At 42.8% G+C, this 17,559-nt stretch overlaps 1 protein-coding gene across 1 annotated transcript; it reads right to left on the bottom strand.

Annotated features, from left to right (window-relative positions):
- Positions 1–1,506: 1,506 nt before the first annotated feature.
- hif1aa (hypoxia inducible factor 1 subunit alpha a) lies at positions 1,507–16,635 on the bottom strand. The gene is made up of 15 exons (XM_030772345.1): positions 16,526–16,635; positions 7,700–7,890; positions 7,094–7,242; positions 6,439–6,523; positions 6,032–6,138; positions 5,594–5,799; positions 5,211–5,317; positions 4,817–4,964; positions 4,417–4,715; positions 3,745–3,959; positions 3,347–3,475; positions 2,737–3,035; positions 2,187–2,277; positions 1,935–2,037; positions 1,507–1,670 (listed from the first exon to the last, which is right to left on the bottom strand). The coding sequence occupies exons 1-15, from the start codon at positions 16,555–16,557 to the stop codon at positions 1,507–1,509; spliced, it is 2,325 nt and encodes a 774-aa protein (XP_030628205.1). The 5' UTR covers positions 16,558–16,635.
- Positions 16,636–17,559: the final 924 nt, after the last annotated feature.

Raw genomic sequence — 17,559 nt, 5'->3', positions numbered from 1 at the left:
AGACATCTCCTTGTGAACTGTCGACACCACATCGAGAGCAAAAGCTAGAAGCCTGATCACAGAGGGTCACAATGTAATCAGTATACCCTTTAAACCTGTCCCAGAAGCTTCAGCGCTGATGATTAACCAAACCTCATTAGGAAGAGCACAGCCGGAGCTGATTAATAAAACGGAGAGGTTTAATTGTGTGTCTGGACTCGTATACTAAAAGACAGAGTAAATATTAGCTCTCAGCGAAGGAGCAATAAAACACACACACACATATATATATATATATATATATACATATATATATGTCTGCTACACACAGTTACAAGTTTATAACAAAAAAAAACTCACACACACACGCACGCACACACTGAAATTACAAGACCAAATATCAGATTAACAAGATGGATTTGTTACTATCACACATAAGAGCTGTCAAACTGAGTTTTTTTTATTATCGTAATGAAGTCCTCATACCAGTTTTTAAAACGCCGCTTTATTAGATCAGTGAGACACCTGCGACAAGATAACATGTCGTATGCGTGATTCTAACTGAAAGAAAAGAAAATTACAAGATTTAACTGAAAAACAGAGATGGTTCCAAATAGAACAGACTTCAGACATTAAGCTACACACACTGAAAGCAATGTACACTTAAAGCTTAGAGAAATAGTACTTTATAAAAACAGCAGGGCTAGTAAAATAATATTGCATGATACTGCTAGTTATCTTTATATCTTTTATATTAAGGTAAAATTATGTACACTTGTGCGACTCTGCAGTGGCAGTACAATACAATAAATTAAAACAGTCTCCGTTAAAGGTATCTTTCTGACGCTGTGTGAATGAGGTCTCAAGACTGCAACTCTCAAAATTCTTTTCATACCTGAAATCCTGCGCCCAGGGATGGGGCTAAACTTCAACCACTTTATTTACTTTTACTTTAAAGAGAAAGTGCTCCTGAGTGCAGATGAAATTCTTGTTTAAATTAAACTTTCTTTTTTTTGTCTACTAGCCAACTTTTTAAACGCAACTCCACGAGTAAAAATTTGATCAAGTAATGCTATTTGTTTGTAACATTACTTTCCAACAAAGCTGCATTCAAATGGTGTAAATTGCTATTGCTACATCTTTACATTCCAAAGTTTTAATATTACTGTGCATTTAACCCCGTGTAGATGGACACCCGTAGGCATAAGTTGATTCTTTTTTTCTTTGTATTCCTATATGACATGACGAACTGAAACGTTTTTCTCTTTCTGACTTGGTCGACCTGTTTAAACAGTTCCTGACTGAACTCCCGGGCATTACTGAGGTACATGACACCTCTCTCATGTCCTCCTCAGAGACTTTTCCAGAATCATTTTTCAGTGCCTCTCTTACGCTGTCTTCTCTTCCCAAGAGAAGGTTTAAGCCAAGATATACATAGTTTAGTGACAATGTCTTTGAAGAGGAAAATAATTACATTGTGGATAGGCGAGTTGAAAGTGCTGAGTAATGGGCCCACTAAGTGTCAATTCAGATAACTTGGTCAAGAGCTCGCAGAAGTTCTTCCCCTTGCAGCAGGTGCTGTTGGCCGCCCAAAGGAGCGTTGACTTCGCAGTCATAGCGAGTTAGCTGGGGGAGGGTCACAGACAGAGCACTGCCCTCTGAAGCTCTGCCCAACAACCGACATGCCACGTCTGAGGGGGGAGAGAGTTTGAAAGGTGAGACAAGCTGCAACTGGTAATATGCATTTGGCTTCAGGGCTGGAAGGAGCTAGATCAATCTAGTGTCCTTTCAAAACACGAGTTAGTTTCCCTTCAAAACATAAAAAAAAAAAACATACTATACAAACACTTGTAGTCCAATGTGTCAAACCAAGACCTCAAAACCTATATTTGTCAAAGACCGTCTATTATGGTTTGCATGTTTCTTTGACTTTGGATGCACGAGGAGAGAGTTACCTGACGGCAGAAGCAGTATGGTGGTCCCTGAGAGTGCATCTGCGCTGAGGGCCTCGGATGTCCTGGCTTTTTTACCTGGCTGTACCAGCTGAAGTACAGTTCCCTGGGATAAACGGGAAAAAAAAGCAAATAAATATGTTCTTTGCCCTTTACACGTAAATACATGAAGAGTAATACTGTACATGGAACACTGATTCAGGTAACTCTCACTAATTAGGTATTCCTCATATACACACACACACAATCACATACCAGTCCAATAGCACGAGACAGTGAAGTGACGGTCTCTAGTTTCCTCTTGAGTTGGGGTTTTTGTATGGTTGGTGTCTTAGTAGAAGACTCTCTGGAGAGAAAATGTGAAGAGAGCGAGAGAGAGAGAGAGAGAGAGACAGAGAGAGAGAGAGGGAGAGAGAGAGAGAGGAAGACAGATTTACAGGAAATTAGTGAAATATCTTTCCTTCACCCAGACACATGGTCTACCAATATACAGTTTCGTCTTATAACATTCCTTATAACATTCTTATTATAACATTTCTTGTTCTTCCCTGTAGTGTAAATGGGACCATGAATACATTTTACAGGTGGAGCAAGAGACATGAGACAAAGGCGAACACAGCTCTGCAAACTAGCCAATCACGTTACTCCATTTCTTCCATTCAACAGTGCTATACATCCAATCAAATCAAATTTCAGAAACTGCAATTTGAAAATACTGAAAAATTGAAAATAGGACATTATACATATCAATGCATGCTTGTCCAAAAGGTTCAGACATGGTGTATTTCTGGCTGGTACGCCTCACCTCTTTGAGTCCCCCAGCGCGGAGGTGCAGGGACCTTGAGCCGGTTCCGGGCACGCAGGGACTGGGTTTGTGGAAGGGGGGGCGGCGGCGACCGTCTCCATCAGGCTGCGCGGCCTTTCGGGGGAACGTCTGGGAGGACTGGGGGCCTGCTGACCGGCTGGACGCAGTGAAGCCTGGGCTACGGGTGCCCCGAGCGGGCTTGAGGAGAGGGGCTCCACAGGGGAGACGGTACGTAACTGGAAGTCGTCATCCATAGAGATGTAAGGAGCCAGCATCTCCAGGTCCAAGTCCTCCACTGACTGAGAGGGAGAGGGAGGTTAGTGTAACCACACAGACAACTACACATATGGTTGGAAAACACTTAAGTGACCCGTTGGTTTTTTTGTTTTACTCTTTTCCTCAATGAAGTGCGTGTAGTTTTTTTTTGTTTTCACTTCGACATTGTGGAGCGCTAACGTTCAATCGCTAGCAAAATCATAAGGAAAAAAAAATGAAAAATGAGGATTAGTGTCTGTATAATAGAGGCTTTGTAGAACCGCCCTTCAGTCTCTCCTTTGATCTGCTGTGTGTATTTGTAAGTATGGCGTGTTGGTGCTGTAAAAGGAGGTACCTGTGCCGTGAATGGGGTTTTGGGCTCGGTGTCCATGGAGAAAAGTTTCTCCACCAAATCCAGTTTAAACTGGTTACTGAGATCACAGTCTGAATCCACAGAGAAACACAGATCCAGAGGACTACTGGGCTGAAATTAAAAAAAAAAAAAAAAAAAGAATCACAATTTTTTTAATTGCCTGATTAAGCTGCTGCACTGCTTTATGCAAACGTGAAACGCGCATTCTTGGCGGGTACACAGTGTCTAACTGCATACACGCAGCCAGTACATAAGGGAAGCGGTCGAGTTTTACATCGGCTATCAAGATGGATTTTTACGCACAGATCTCATCCTCAAACCTGTGCGTCTAAATGGCAAAAAAACAGGCAAATGTCAGTTATGCAGCGGCGGGTTCAGACCTCTGGAGACTCGCGACTGGCGTCCCTCCGTGTGTCGGGGGACTCTGGGAACTGAAAGTCTTCCGTCTGCAGCTCAGATGTGGAGGGTGGGGCGGCATCCAGGGTGGCATCGCTGGGGCAGAGAGGGGAGAGAGGAAGTGCCAGCTGCAGGCTGGCAGAGGGCAGCAGAACATCACTGAAGAGAGGTACGTCTTTCAGCACTGTGACCTCAGAGTCTGTCAGAACAAACAATCTCTTTTTTAATCCAGTTATTTCCACAGCTCTTCTCACCTGCGACTTCTTCTAGTCTGAGGTTCTTCTTAAACGTTTGACGTTCGCCTTTTATGGCTCCTTCACCTTCATTCAAAACCTCAGAAACTAACTTTAAAAAACCTGCTGAACCAGACAAGTCTGTTTACGCCTTGGCGATAATTCTTTAAAACAGAGGCAACGGAAGCAGGAAAACTAATGAAAGCTGCGTTTAAAGAAAACGTACATTTAAAATTAAGCTCGACTGAATAAGTGATAATACAGAAGGGGAAACGTAAAGTTAGTTGATTTAAATGTCCGAAGTTAGACGCCGAACCGACAGGAACTTCACTGCTGTTAATGGGCAGAGCTGAACACACAGTCGATCAGATTTTATTCTACGTGAGAGTGAGAGCGTGAGAGAGGAGAGGGACATAAGCTGACCTGCCTCACTGAAGTCCAGGCCGATGATGGCATCTCCCGCCGCGGGGGCCAGCCGACTCAGCTCCTCAGGCTCCCCTTTCAGGTCCTCGTAGAGAACAGTGAAACTCTGCTCCTCGCCAGGTGCCGCCCCCTCGCTCTTCCCCTCTTCTTCCTCTTCTTTCTCCTCTTTTAACGTCGGCACGGGAACGTGAGTGTTACAGCTTGCCTTCTCTCTCGCTCCCTCCTCATCCTCCTCCTGCTTGATCTTCCTCATGTCCGTCTGCTCCAGCGACAGCACTAGATTCTGCTCCTCAATCCCGCTGTGAGGAGAAAAGAGGGATATTTTAAGTTAAGGGCATGCAGTTAAATACGAGCACATGCGCAAACACACAAACACACACGCATGCACACACCTACATACCTGAACACATAGTTAACACAGACCACACACTGCGGTTGGGAGTTCTTATTGTTGTAAATGACAGTAGCTTGAGTTTGTACCCATACGTAGCCTCCTCTCTTAGCCAGCATCCTGTACTGCCCAGTGGTAGCCTGGCCCTTGGCAAATACTGGGAGAGAGAGACAAGGAGAGAGAGAGAGAGGGAGAGAGCGAGTATATATTCGGACATTACTAACTGTTTATGTACATGTAACTAAACACTGTGTTCTTCCTCTGCACCACTAGGTGCATCTAATATACACACCACAGTTGTAAGGTAAATGTTGTTTAAACATGTTCAGAATGGTTATCATTATTCATGTGTTTTGTGTGTGTGTGTGTGCGTGTATGTGTGCGTGTGTGTGAGGATACTCACAGTTGTGGTGTGTCTTAGTGAGATGATCTGAATCCAGGGCGTGATAATATTCATAAACCGACCGCTGTAGCAAATCGTCTGGCCTATAGCCTAACAATTCTGTGATCCTAAAACACACAAAGAAATGCATGCTTAGAGCAAGTCAACCGCATGACTACCCATGCGCTCTCTCAAAAAGTGACTGAGACTGCGATTTCAGACGTTGGCCACCAGATGGCATTGTAACATGCCTTTAAGACATTACTACATTTCATGAAAATCCGTCTAGCACTTTTATACTCGATTAATGTCTACGGTTGACCGGATGGTATTTCTGTGGGTCATAATTAACTTTTTATGAGTTTCAGGCAGGAAACTCTCATTGTGCTTGGAGTGCGTCTGACCTCTCGTCACAGTAGGTGAATCTCATGTCCAGCGTGTGGCGGCTTAGGAAGGTTTTGGAGTCCAGCGGGACCTCGATGTTAGCTGGGTGAGGGATAGGCTCACAGATCAGCAGCAGGTAGGAGGCAGGGATGGCCGTGTCTCCCCCCCCGCTGCCCTCGCTCTCAGCCCCTGCTCGCGTCTGAATATGACCCGTGCACCGGAGGACCTGTAAAAGGAACCAGGCGAACGTGTTTGTCTGATCTAATATACAAGCTTTCACAATTACAAGCTTTTTCAAATTACGTCAACCCCTGAAATGCTTCGGTATGGATTAGAGATTTATTGAAATGATTCCATCGGTGACGGTGCTGCTATAGAGAGGACGCAGATGAAAATACTTTTAGATGGCTGATGCTGAGGAGCAGTAAATGTGATCATTCCACTGTCTGCACTCTCACCTTCCATGCAGCTGATTTAATGTTAACAGTGCGCCCTCTGCTGGTGAGAGTACATTTCATTCTCATTAAGAAATTCCTCTCTGTCGGCAGCTCCTTCTTAGAGGACCCTGTAACAGAAAGAGAGAGAGAGAGAGAGAGAGAGAGAAAAAGAAAAAGAGAGAGTCTGATTTAGCAAACTGTCTTTACACTTGCTTGCTATGGAACATTGTGGCTACTGGAATCTGCACCTCTGTTATTTGAGGGATTATCTGTCCAAGCTCTGAATAAGAGCGCCTGACTAAACAAATTTTGGAAAATTAAATCCAAAAAATCTTAATGACCCCTCAGTCCCATCATCTCAATCATGAAAACAAAGTGAGACTGTGTAAGGTGTCAGGTGGGTATGTGTTTGTATCTGTTTGTCTCACCTGGTCTGTGCACAAGTATCTCTCGGATTTCCTCATGGTCACACGGATGGGTGAAGTCAAAGACACTGTGTCCAGTCAGATCAAACTATCAATCAGAAAACAACCAAAGTGTCACTAATTGGGCCTCTGAGCCTCTGGGGTTTCTTTTAATGACCGTCTTTATGACAAAACACTTTTAAAAGTTATTTGAAAAACTGCTCCAGGCAAAGGTCTTAATTTGGAAAATGGTTGAGGCTGGATACAGATGCCACATTATTTTTCCTCCAAAAAAGTCTAGAGGTCAAACCAATTACGCTGCTCTGACTCTGAATTTCCTTACTCATGGTCAGCTGTCATTATGGAAAATGTCTTTGTGTGTGTGTGTGTGTATGTGTGTGTGTGTGTGTGAAGTCAAGTCAAGCCAAGTAGAGCTTTATTATCATCTCGGCCACATACAGTGCAGCACACAGCAGAAATGAAATGACGTCCTGCTTGGATCATATGGTGAAACACAGACAGACAGCACCACATTCAGTCAGACAATAAATAGACTTTGTTACATAAAGGGCTATGCTGAAAGTTATGAAAAACACTAGACTAAAAGGACTATATGACTGGGGAAACACATCCTGTGTGTGTGTGTGTGTGCGTGTGTGTGTGTGTGTGTATGTCTGACCTGTGGGAGTCCAAGGCACTTGCTGATGTTCTCTGACACGTAGACCATGTCTCCATCTTCAGACAGAACCATAAAGAACCCATCCAGTGCCTTCGGATAGAAACTGTTCAACTGAGACTCCAACACCGACTCCTCAGCTAACGCGACACCTGAGGGAGACACAGATGGACACACCAGAGGGAAGAGTGTAAAAGAGAATGAAAGAGTAAAAGATTAAAGACGTGAAGAGTGGAGGGAATGAAAGAGGGCAGGAGCACAAATAAGTCCAGTATTGATGAGACACTGATCAATATTTTCTAAACGTTTTCTCCGCCTCAGCCACTGAGTATGCTTATAGATCACAGCACACACACACACACACACACACACACACACACACACACACACACACACACAAACCTGAAATTCCACATGATTACACTGAAGCAACTAGTCTGTTTTCTCTCAGCAATGTTCTCCGATCTATGACTCTCCTCTATGACTTCTCTTATACTCAATCTTTCCCTTTCTCTTTCCTACTCACGGCTCTTAACATGTCTAATATTCTGTTTCCTCTTCTTTCTTCTCTTTTCTCCTACCCCCCTTCCGTGTCATATCTCTTGTTACCTGTGTTGAGCAGTTTTCGCAGGCGGAGGTAACTGATGGCAAGTCTCATGATGGAGGCTTTGTCCAGGTTGGAGCTGATGCTGTGTGGTACGGGCAGTTCTCTCGCCAGCTCGTAGAAGACCTCGGACTCCTTCCCCCGCCGACAACGCGCCGCATCTCGGGATTTCTCCTTCCTGCGCTCCGAACTCACCCTGTGGGAGAAAGAACACGTAACCCCGGAGCGGTCAGAGTCTGTCCCAGTCCACACGCCACACATGACGGCAGAACACACACCACACCACACACACCCTGCAGCACTGGTCTCCCTGACACCGCCACTAGTCGCCACATGCTCACTTACGCTGCTTATGTGAAGAGTGGATGGGATACAGCAAGAACTCTGTTCAGCTACTGGGCAAACATGAGCTGAGATAAAGGGATATTTTATCTAGCATGTGATGGGGAAGAAAAGAGCGGTTCAACTTTTTTCACATCATCATGTTCTTTTTCCAACATCCACTTCAGCATCTTACTGGCTGAAGACCAAGTAATCTCTTAAAGTTCCTTTCCTGTGAATGGCACTATTCCAGGGGGCTTGCTTTTGCTTGTTTGTGTGTGTGTGTGTGTGTGTGTGTGAGAGAGAGAGTGAGTTAGAGAGAGAGAGAGAGTGAGAGAAAGAGATGGGGGGGGGGTAAGAACACCATATTGGATTCTCTCCTTAGATTATCATGGGTTCATCCAGACCTCGTCACCAATCATACTTGACATTTATTGCCTGGTACCCCAGCACACACAGACAGAGACAGAGAGCGAGGGGGGAGTGTCCTTAGGGATTACCCTATAGTATATGTAGAGTCCTCCGAGCAGACTACAGCTGTGCTGTCCTCTTCAATGTATACTGTGCCATAAAAACACACACACACACACACTGCCTACCACTAAGCATGAGGACAGTATAAAATATATGTCCACACAGTATAACACAGCTGGTGCATATCACTGGTAGAGACAGGCCACTTCTGCATCTGGACGGGATAAATACGCAGCAGACCAAACTGGGATAATTATATAAAAGAAACGGCTGTTATTATTACTAGTAGTAGTAGCAATAGTAGTGGTAGTAGTGGTAGTAGTCATAGCAGCAGTAGTAGAAGTAATATCGTTGTTGTTGTTTGTTAGTTAGTTAGGTAGTTATTACTGTTGTTTATCAATTACTTAATTTGAGTTTTTTAGTCAGTCAGTCAACAGCAAATTTGCATCCAATTTATTTCTTTCACAGGCGTCACAGTAAAGTGGTTTTTGTTGTTGTTTTTTTTTTTTTTTTTTTTTTCTGTTTTGTTTTGTTTGACTCGAGTATCGAATCGGCATCGCTTCCCGGTGCAGTGACCCGTGAGTGATGGGCAAGTCCTGAGGGGCTTTTGTTAATAATGAGATCATATGAACAGCTCGAACTGTCACAATCCTACTGCACACCCCCATCTTCCTCAACATCGTCCGCCCTTTCCGAGCATGGCAACGCTTCGTCCCTGTTATCAGACAATCTCCGTTAGAGGTCACAACTACTGCACTGTCATAGCCAGGAACACTTTTCAGTCCCCTATTTTAAGAATGCTTTTAAATCCGCTATTTTGAGAATGCTTTTACATCTTCTATTCTGTGTCTTCTCATACACTATTTTCATGTTAAATGATCCTCTCATGCAGTCCTAAATGACTGAGAGCCCCTAAAATCTGTTTTTTGTCGTTTTTGCAAGAAGTGATATCCTCTAAGTAACGTAAGTGGGAATGTGTTACCACATGCTGTCATTCTAAGTCTTTGTGGGTTTTCACCACTCCCTTAGTCATAAATAATGAAGTCGGTACCTATCGACTAATCTGTGCAACAAAGTTGGCGCTCTTCAACAAATCAGTAACACATGTGGCACTGGTAAATCAAAAAAACTAACTGGGCTTTCTAGGCTCAGTAGTTGAAACAGAATTCTTAGGTGTCAGCTCTCACTAAGTGTTTGGGTACTGTAAGCTTGCCTAAAAGACTGCGTAAGCTGAAAAAGGAGTTATGTTTTAGCTTCTGGATAGACTTTCTTTTCCAAACGCTCATAAAAATCCTCAGTCTGGGCAGTTTGTGGGCTCTTTCACTCAAACACAGTGGCCCCAGTGTACACTTACCGTTACAGTTATGCTAACAATTACCAATGCCAAATGTCCCCATGGCAATGCCAAGGTTTTGCCCAAGATCATAAACAGCCTTTGTTCAAGGCTTGTTAGACAGATGTCAAAAAAGTTGACAGTCAGTATCTCCGTCTCTCTCTCGCTCTCTCTCGCTCTTTCTCTGTCCGTTCTGTGAAAGGGCTTCTGAGGACAAGAAGTTACCCAAGTGAATTTAACACCAGAAATGAAAAAAACATAAATGCTTTGTGTCTGTGTGTGTGTGTGTGTGTGTGTGTGTGTGTGTGTGCGCGCGCCTGCGTGTGTGTGGATGTATACGTATTCTCGGTGGCACCTGATTGTTATTTGAAACAGGCTTATTCATCTTTGGACAGGGCAAAGACAGGCCCTGTCCAGAGAGCTTGGAACAGTGCCACTCACATTTCACATGCTCTGGACCAAGTCAAGGTGAAAAGGGATCTTAACGTCGATAAAAGCAGGCGCAGTGAAGCACTTACAGAAACCTGATATGCCCAGAGCTCCTGTTTGTGATGCACTAATACAATCAGGTGCCATTTTAGGATACTGCAAATCATAAAAATACATCAGCTAATCACGTTTTCATTCACTATAGATCCCATCTTTTCCACCATCAGGTTTCTCGCTATTATTTACATTTTTATGAGGGTTCGGATGATATTCTACAACAGCTCTGAGCCCACCGCCTGCTTCCGCCAAGATTTAAAAAAAAAAAAAAAAAAAAAAAAAAACCTCTCGGAACATATTTTACTATATTGTTTGAAAATGAAAATGAAAATGAAATGATGCGAAATATGCTTCTATATTACATTACAGATTCAACTGTAAGTAAGTGAGAGGGAAAGTAATACAAGGCGAAAAAACTGCAACAGGAAGAGAGAGAAAAAGAGGAAGTAGGCGAGCGAGAGAGAGAAAAGGTTGGTACGTTGGTACAAGACTGGTACGAGGTCTCAACATCAATAACGCAACCACGCTTATATTTACATGTAGGCCTAATCTGTTTTTTTTTTCCACTTCCTTTTGAAAAAGTAAACTTATTCTCTTCTATTCTCTTCTGACAATATTTCTCACTTCCTCCTGAATAAGTATGTTAATTCTCTTGAATTCTCCTCTGACCGTTCTAAAGAATTTTCTCCACGGCATGGTCTCGTGAGAATTGTTACAGAGGCCTTTAAAACCAGTTGTCTTAGGACCGTTGCTTTAAACAAGAGCATCAGAACCGTATCGCAAAAGAAATTTGCCTTCACTATCACAGTTTTATGCATCACATTGCTGTGCACCAACAGCTGTGCCCTGCTTAGGCAAATTTGAACTTTGGAGTGGTTCGAGCGCACACAAACCAAATCCACACGCCATACGCCACTGACCCGTAAGAAGACGTTGTATCATATGAAAAACACTTCAGTGTTAGGATTGATTGCTCTCACTCATTGGTTAGGAGTAAGTGCAGGGGTAAATATTTACCCTCTAACGGCCAGACATACGCGGACCTGCAGGGCCCTGGAATGAAAGATGATAACCGGTGTGGTTTTTTTTAACAACCTCACACAGAGGAGCTCCGGCGTACTCTCATCCAGCCATAAAAACAAATCGAAGCGATGGCTCCCAGCTTGCTTTCACCTGATCACTTTCCTATGCTGGACGTCCGCTCATTTCCGACAACGGCCAGACCCGGTTTCCACAGAGGACTCACTAAGAGCAGACTAGTGCAGGTTATTCCGTAGCTGAAGGCTAATACAGTCTGGAAAATGACGCTCTGGACATAAGCCATCAGTTAACAGGCACAGTTTCACCTATTTGGGACATAAAACAGATGCGCCACTCATTTAATTCTCTGGTCATTAAAATTTTATCGTAAGTTCGAGAGAATTATTAGGCTTGTCATAGATCTGGTTCAGAATTAGGAAAGTAAGCACGAAGACTCTACACTACTCTTCTGTTTTCTCCAGCGTGAAGTACTCCAGAAGATCTGCTGACTAACTTAAAGGGAGACATTCCTAGAGGAGTGCGAAGGGGAAAAAAAAAAAAAAAAAGAGAGCCCACATCCCTCTGTTTTCCCCAAACGCTGTTTAGTGGAGCTCAAACAAACACGTCCAGAAAGAGAATTTTACTACCGGATCACAGGCCCACAACAAAGCCGACACACACAGAGAGCGATGACTTTCAGGGTGGGAGGGGGCAGGAGTGGTAACACAGGATTACATAACTCCCCCAAGCTCCTACCGTCTGCACCCCTCCCCCCTCCGAACCCCCCTGCCCCGCCCGCCCTCTGGACCCCGTGCGTCACTTTCAATGCCTCAAAGACACGACCAGCATGTTCGCCCACTGGCTGTGAAGGCTTCCTAACCATAACGCCTCTTTTCTTCGCTCCGCTTTTTTAAGACAATGGAGCCAACGTACATGAATGGCGCTATCTCGTTTGCATTCATTAGCTCCTCTAGCATTGTCAGGACTTTGGTTAACTAGTGCAAATGGGTCAGCCTCAGTCCCATTAAGCTACGCACAATGGCAACCAAATGTAACTCTTAGTCCTATTTGGCACAGCTTCATTATTCACTTAGGCCTAAGCAACATGCCGTCGTAGGCTCCGGGGCAATGTGTCACTAGTGTTTAGCGTGATTGAGGGTTCTGCTATGCTTAGACTGGGTCTATTATATAAGCCCTGTTTAGCTCTGCATCTCCCACACAGAACTGCTACGGAGCGCCACATTGTTTACACGGTTTAATCATTGTGAAATATTCAACTCCTGTAAGGCTTTCTAATGTTTCCACATTCCTTTTCGGTTTTAATGAAATGCACCGAACTTCTCAGGAGAAACTGACTACAATTCGTAATCTCAAGAATCAGATTAATGTTCACAACACAATACTGTAATGTCATAACTGTGGAGACTTTAAAGTGAGTGGGAGAGCTATTTTTGTTCACCATTTCAAGACAGCATTTTAAAGTATTAACTGCGTAAGATTTCTGTCATTACGACTACCAACAGACATGTGAGACACATAACTCCTATGCTTATCTTCTTTTATGCTTGGTCTTTGATATATGCTGTACACTCTCTGCCCTCCTGGACAATCAGGACAATGACAATGTGTCACAAATGATGCCCTTGCCCCTCAATTCCAATTGAAAGAGCTTAACACATATATGAGAAACTATGAGACAAAAACGGGACATTCGCATTATCTAATAAATCTAAGTCACTTGAGGTCAGGGTTCCCACCCATTTTTACTGTCAAGATTTCAAAACTTTTCCATGACTTTTCAATGACCTTGAATGAATATCCATGATCTTTTACTACCTACAAGTACACAAAATTGTGTACTTCACTCCACAGGTTGGGCCTAATTATTAAATGACAATTAAACAACAACCAACAACAACGGCTTTGGCCATTGATCTTTTCGATCAAATACACCCGCCTCGTAGAAAAAGAACAATTTGATCACTACGATGTCTGACAACCAAAATTAGATTTCCTATCCATTTACACTACTGAGGACGTGGTGACTAGTTTAGAGGGCAGAGCTCAGACTGAAGCTTCACGGAGAGCAAAATGAGATTGGATAAAATGTGTTTTTTCCCCTCACTCTCTAATCACTGTTTACTGGGAGTAGGAAGCAACCGGATTTTGTGACTCGCATTAATCCATAACATATACAATAAGATAACAGCCTACTTTACCTCCTACACCCCTAGAATGACAAAATCAAATTTCATGACTTTTCTAAAATTTTCAGTGAATTTACTGAATTCCATGACTTCTCCAGGCCTGGAAAATGGGATTTTGAAATTCCGATCGGCATCGCGATACGGCTACGGTGCAATTATCAAACCGCACAGGATGCGATTTAATTAAATACGGCTGTATTTATCCTACGACCACAGAAAAAAATCAGTTTCTGACTGGCTTGCAGGTGACACATATGTGTCAAAAAGTACATAGTCAAAATTGTAATCACACCAATAGGCCTGAAACATAAAAAGGCATGAAACCGTAACCGCTGTTTGTTGGTTTAGGTTTCTATGGCACACTACGTCACCTAAAGGAACTTTGCAAAAATGAGTGGAGATTTTCACATTCATTTTACTTTGCTTGTGGAACACAAACTTGCCTATATTTGGGTCTATATTTTGTCTTATGTTTTGAATGAAGTAATCAAGGTACCAAGCCAAAGAGGTGCTGGCTGTCACATGGCGCGTTGCGACCAGCTTACTGTCATGAAATTAAACCATATTTTCCCTTATCTTGGCATGAACTTCTTTTCAGAAATATTTTAGCGACTAGGAGACTACGTTAGTGTTGTGTTTAGGCGACACTACAGGCGACTTTAGCCTTGCACTGGGCACTTTTTTTTAACCAAATAGTGCAGCCCTACACATATTTGTGTGAGCTGAAGTCGTTCAACTAAATTGCAGCATGTGCAAAGTAAAATTTCGCAAGTTCTCCCGAGCCTCACATCACACAGGAAGTGCCAGATGTGCCAAAAACGAACCACAAGATTAACCAGAAACTGCCTTTGACGTCAAAGATGCCGAGGTCAAAAAGTGAGCAAGAAACTGCAGTGACCTGATACCAAAATGTACTCAATGCAGGAAAGTGTAGCATCTAACCTCAGTGTAGCATCTAACAGATGCAAAGGTAACAAAACCATAATCACAAAGTAGCCCCCCCACCCACCTATGTCAAATTGTGCATACAGCATTCTGTAAAAATAAACTTTAATTCTCTCACACACAAGCAATTACATGGTCTGAAAAAAAAACAAACAAAAAAAAAACGACATATGCAGTATACTAAGGTTTGATGAAGCTGTCCTGCCTGGTGATATACAAAGCTTCGACAGCACGTCCAGACAGACTGATCTGCATGCCACCCACGTCTTTAGCACGTTTTAATAATAAAAGAAAAGTCAATAACATTGCTGTGATTCATCGGGTTGATTTACTGGCCAAACCTCCGCAGATGTCCTCTGGCAACTCAAAGTCTTCAATAATGAATGGATCATAGGACAGCTTTCACTGGATCCTGAATATTTCAAGCACTTCCAGTCTCTTCAGGCGGATGTGTGTACAGGTACACTCAGATGAATGAAAAGGTACAACAGGCAGCTTTCTTACACATTATCTTAACACCAAATTAAGAGAAGTGTAAAACTCCAAGATTAGAGTACATGAGATTGTGAAATTTGGCCGTGCAGTCATCAAACAAGATTAAGACTGCTAACAAATTTCGGTTCTTCCAAAGAGTCCACCTTAATGCCATTAGTCATACATTTGTCCCTGAGCCCAAGCCTCTTAAACACTGTCAACTACACTTAAACATTCAAACGAAAGGTTGGCTTCCTGGCTAAACCACGTTCTTAACATTCACCCAAAATACTAAGAAAAGTTCTCACTAATAAAATGGCTTTATCTCTTTGTGATCAACAGTGCCTGTCTGATAAGACAGAATTACAATGGTCCTGACAAAAGGGTCTAGCGTTAATGAGTAGTCCTTAAACCCTGTCAGGTCATGATGTACCAGCATCAAGTTCAGACACATTTGAAGTATCCAGCTGGCTTTGCAAAGGCAAGTTTTGGTACAAATAAAGCCATGGGACAACAAGACCAAACAGCCTTTTCACACCCTGATAAGAATGACACCAAACTGATATCTCACAAGGGACCTTTACCATGGTGACATGACATTTAAGAGGTGTCAAATGATCCTGTGCAAAAGCATCCACACAAAATGACGAGGTCTCCATGCACCCTTATGGAATCACAGGCATTATGCCAGGCGATAGTAAGATGATACTTAAAAAGTAGAATATAAAAGTCATGTTTGCAGACATAAGTCATAGTTATCGTTTTTAGTTTACGACAGTGACTTAGTAAAGCTTAATCAGGTATATACCAAGTCCACACAGTTAAGACTTTTCAGTGGGCAATGTTCAAATTAATTGCCAGTTCGAAGGTTGACCGACAAGATTATTTTAGCAAATTCGTGTTTGCAGAAAACTTGTTTAACTGTAGTCTATGCAGCCTACCATTCTAACTCGTCAAAGATAACAGCGTCTCATAAAATAAGTGTAAGCGTACATGTGATTTTTAACAAATAGCTACGGTTCAGTAGAAGAATAAGACACTAAAAGAACCCCAGAAGAGCTATTAACTGGAACTCAAAACTTAAAAGAAGACCCAAACTCGAGTACTTGCAGAATTATCCATTTCACTGTAACTCAGACCCAGTCTCTCACTGACCAAAAAGTTATGTGAAAACCTTCTCTACAGCTTTACAATTTGAAAACTGATCTATTTTAGGAGTGCAACACTGAGATACCCGATGGGAACAATGGGGACGCAGAATGCACGGCTGTGAATTAATCATGAAATCCTCAAGGGTGCTCAGAAATTTAAAACGTGACCCACAAACTGAGTCAGTGGTACAAGCCATACCTCAATGATCGTAACAAAATGGCGACATTATTTATTTAGGGATGGCTACAATGTTCCACGAGGATGCAACATGTTGACTGTATGGGTATAAATACTGTTTAAATTAATTCAACATGGCACAATGCTGGATGGGAGAGAGATTTTCTGATTGTCTACTTTTGTATTTTGTTCTACGCCTCCAGCATCACTGCTAAATCAGGACCACTGGCAAAACGGCTTACCTTTTTTTATCAGGTGCAACTCCTGAGTCCATCGTGAAATGTCACCCCAGTCCTCCTCGATTTGAGCTATTGTACAGTTGCTACGGTAACTTCCAAGCCCGTAAAATGGTTGCCTAATAGAAAAAATAACCCCAACAACGCACCTAATCCAACTAACAATAAAACGTCCGCGTCTTAATTTTTTTGTGAGTGAAAAAAAAACTTTGTCGCACTCAAAGTCAAAGCATTTGTGGAATAAACTTGATGATAGTTCGCACGCTGCTTCGGCGATTTTCGCACCCTAGTGTCGACTGTCTAATCTGATCCCACAACCACATGTCCGATCGCGAACGCGCGATCACATGCCTGGCAAAGGGACGCGCAGCGCGTAGAAAGCCACCGTTCTTGGCTCTGATGAATGAAAGAGCGCGCGCCTGCATTAAATTCTAGCGGGTCCTATTGCCTGAAGGTGATCTCATGAATGCTTTACATGCATGTTCCTGAAATGACTTAAATAAGATTAAACAAAGCCAAAGTTTGGTGCCGAAACAAGAGAGCACTCTTGTATAATAACTCATTCATTACATGGTAAAATCACCTGAAAAAGGTGTTCATCCAATCACACAACAGCACATGCACAGTGTAGTGCCTCTGCTAGACTGAGTTGGTCGAAATTTCCTTAAACAGCGAGCTGGCACAGTCAAGCTCATATCCAGGAAGAAACGTGCAGACGGACATGTTGTGAAGAATTCATCTTACCACATTTTGGCAAACGGAAAACCTGCAAAATGCCACAGGAGTGAATTAATAAATGAATGTGTATACAGAGTCTGTTTCTACAGACCTGAATAGAGCCACAGTCGTGATCTCTCTCTTTATCCTGGCAAACTAGAAAGTTTAAAATTTCACTGGTGGAGAAGTGGTTGTTGGTGGTTACCATAAAAGTGCCTCTAGTTTAGAAGCATACTCATTTCAGAGAAATTGAGACAACAATATAAGACTTGGCAAAATGGAAGCTGAATCTTTTAAAGCTGTACAAACACATATCTATGTGA

Source organism: Chanos chanos, chromosome 4, assembly GCF_902362185.1.
Source record: "Chanos chanos chromosome 4, fChaCha1.1, whole genome shotgun sequence".
Classification (NCBI taxonomy): domain Eukaryota; kingdom Metazoa; phylum Chordata; class Actinopteri; order Gonorynchiformes; family Chanidae; genus Chanos; species Chanos chanos.
This window is presented reverse-complemented; position numbering and strand designations above follow the sequence as displayed.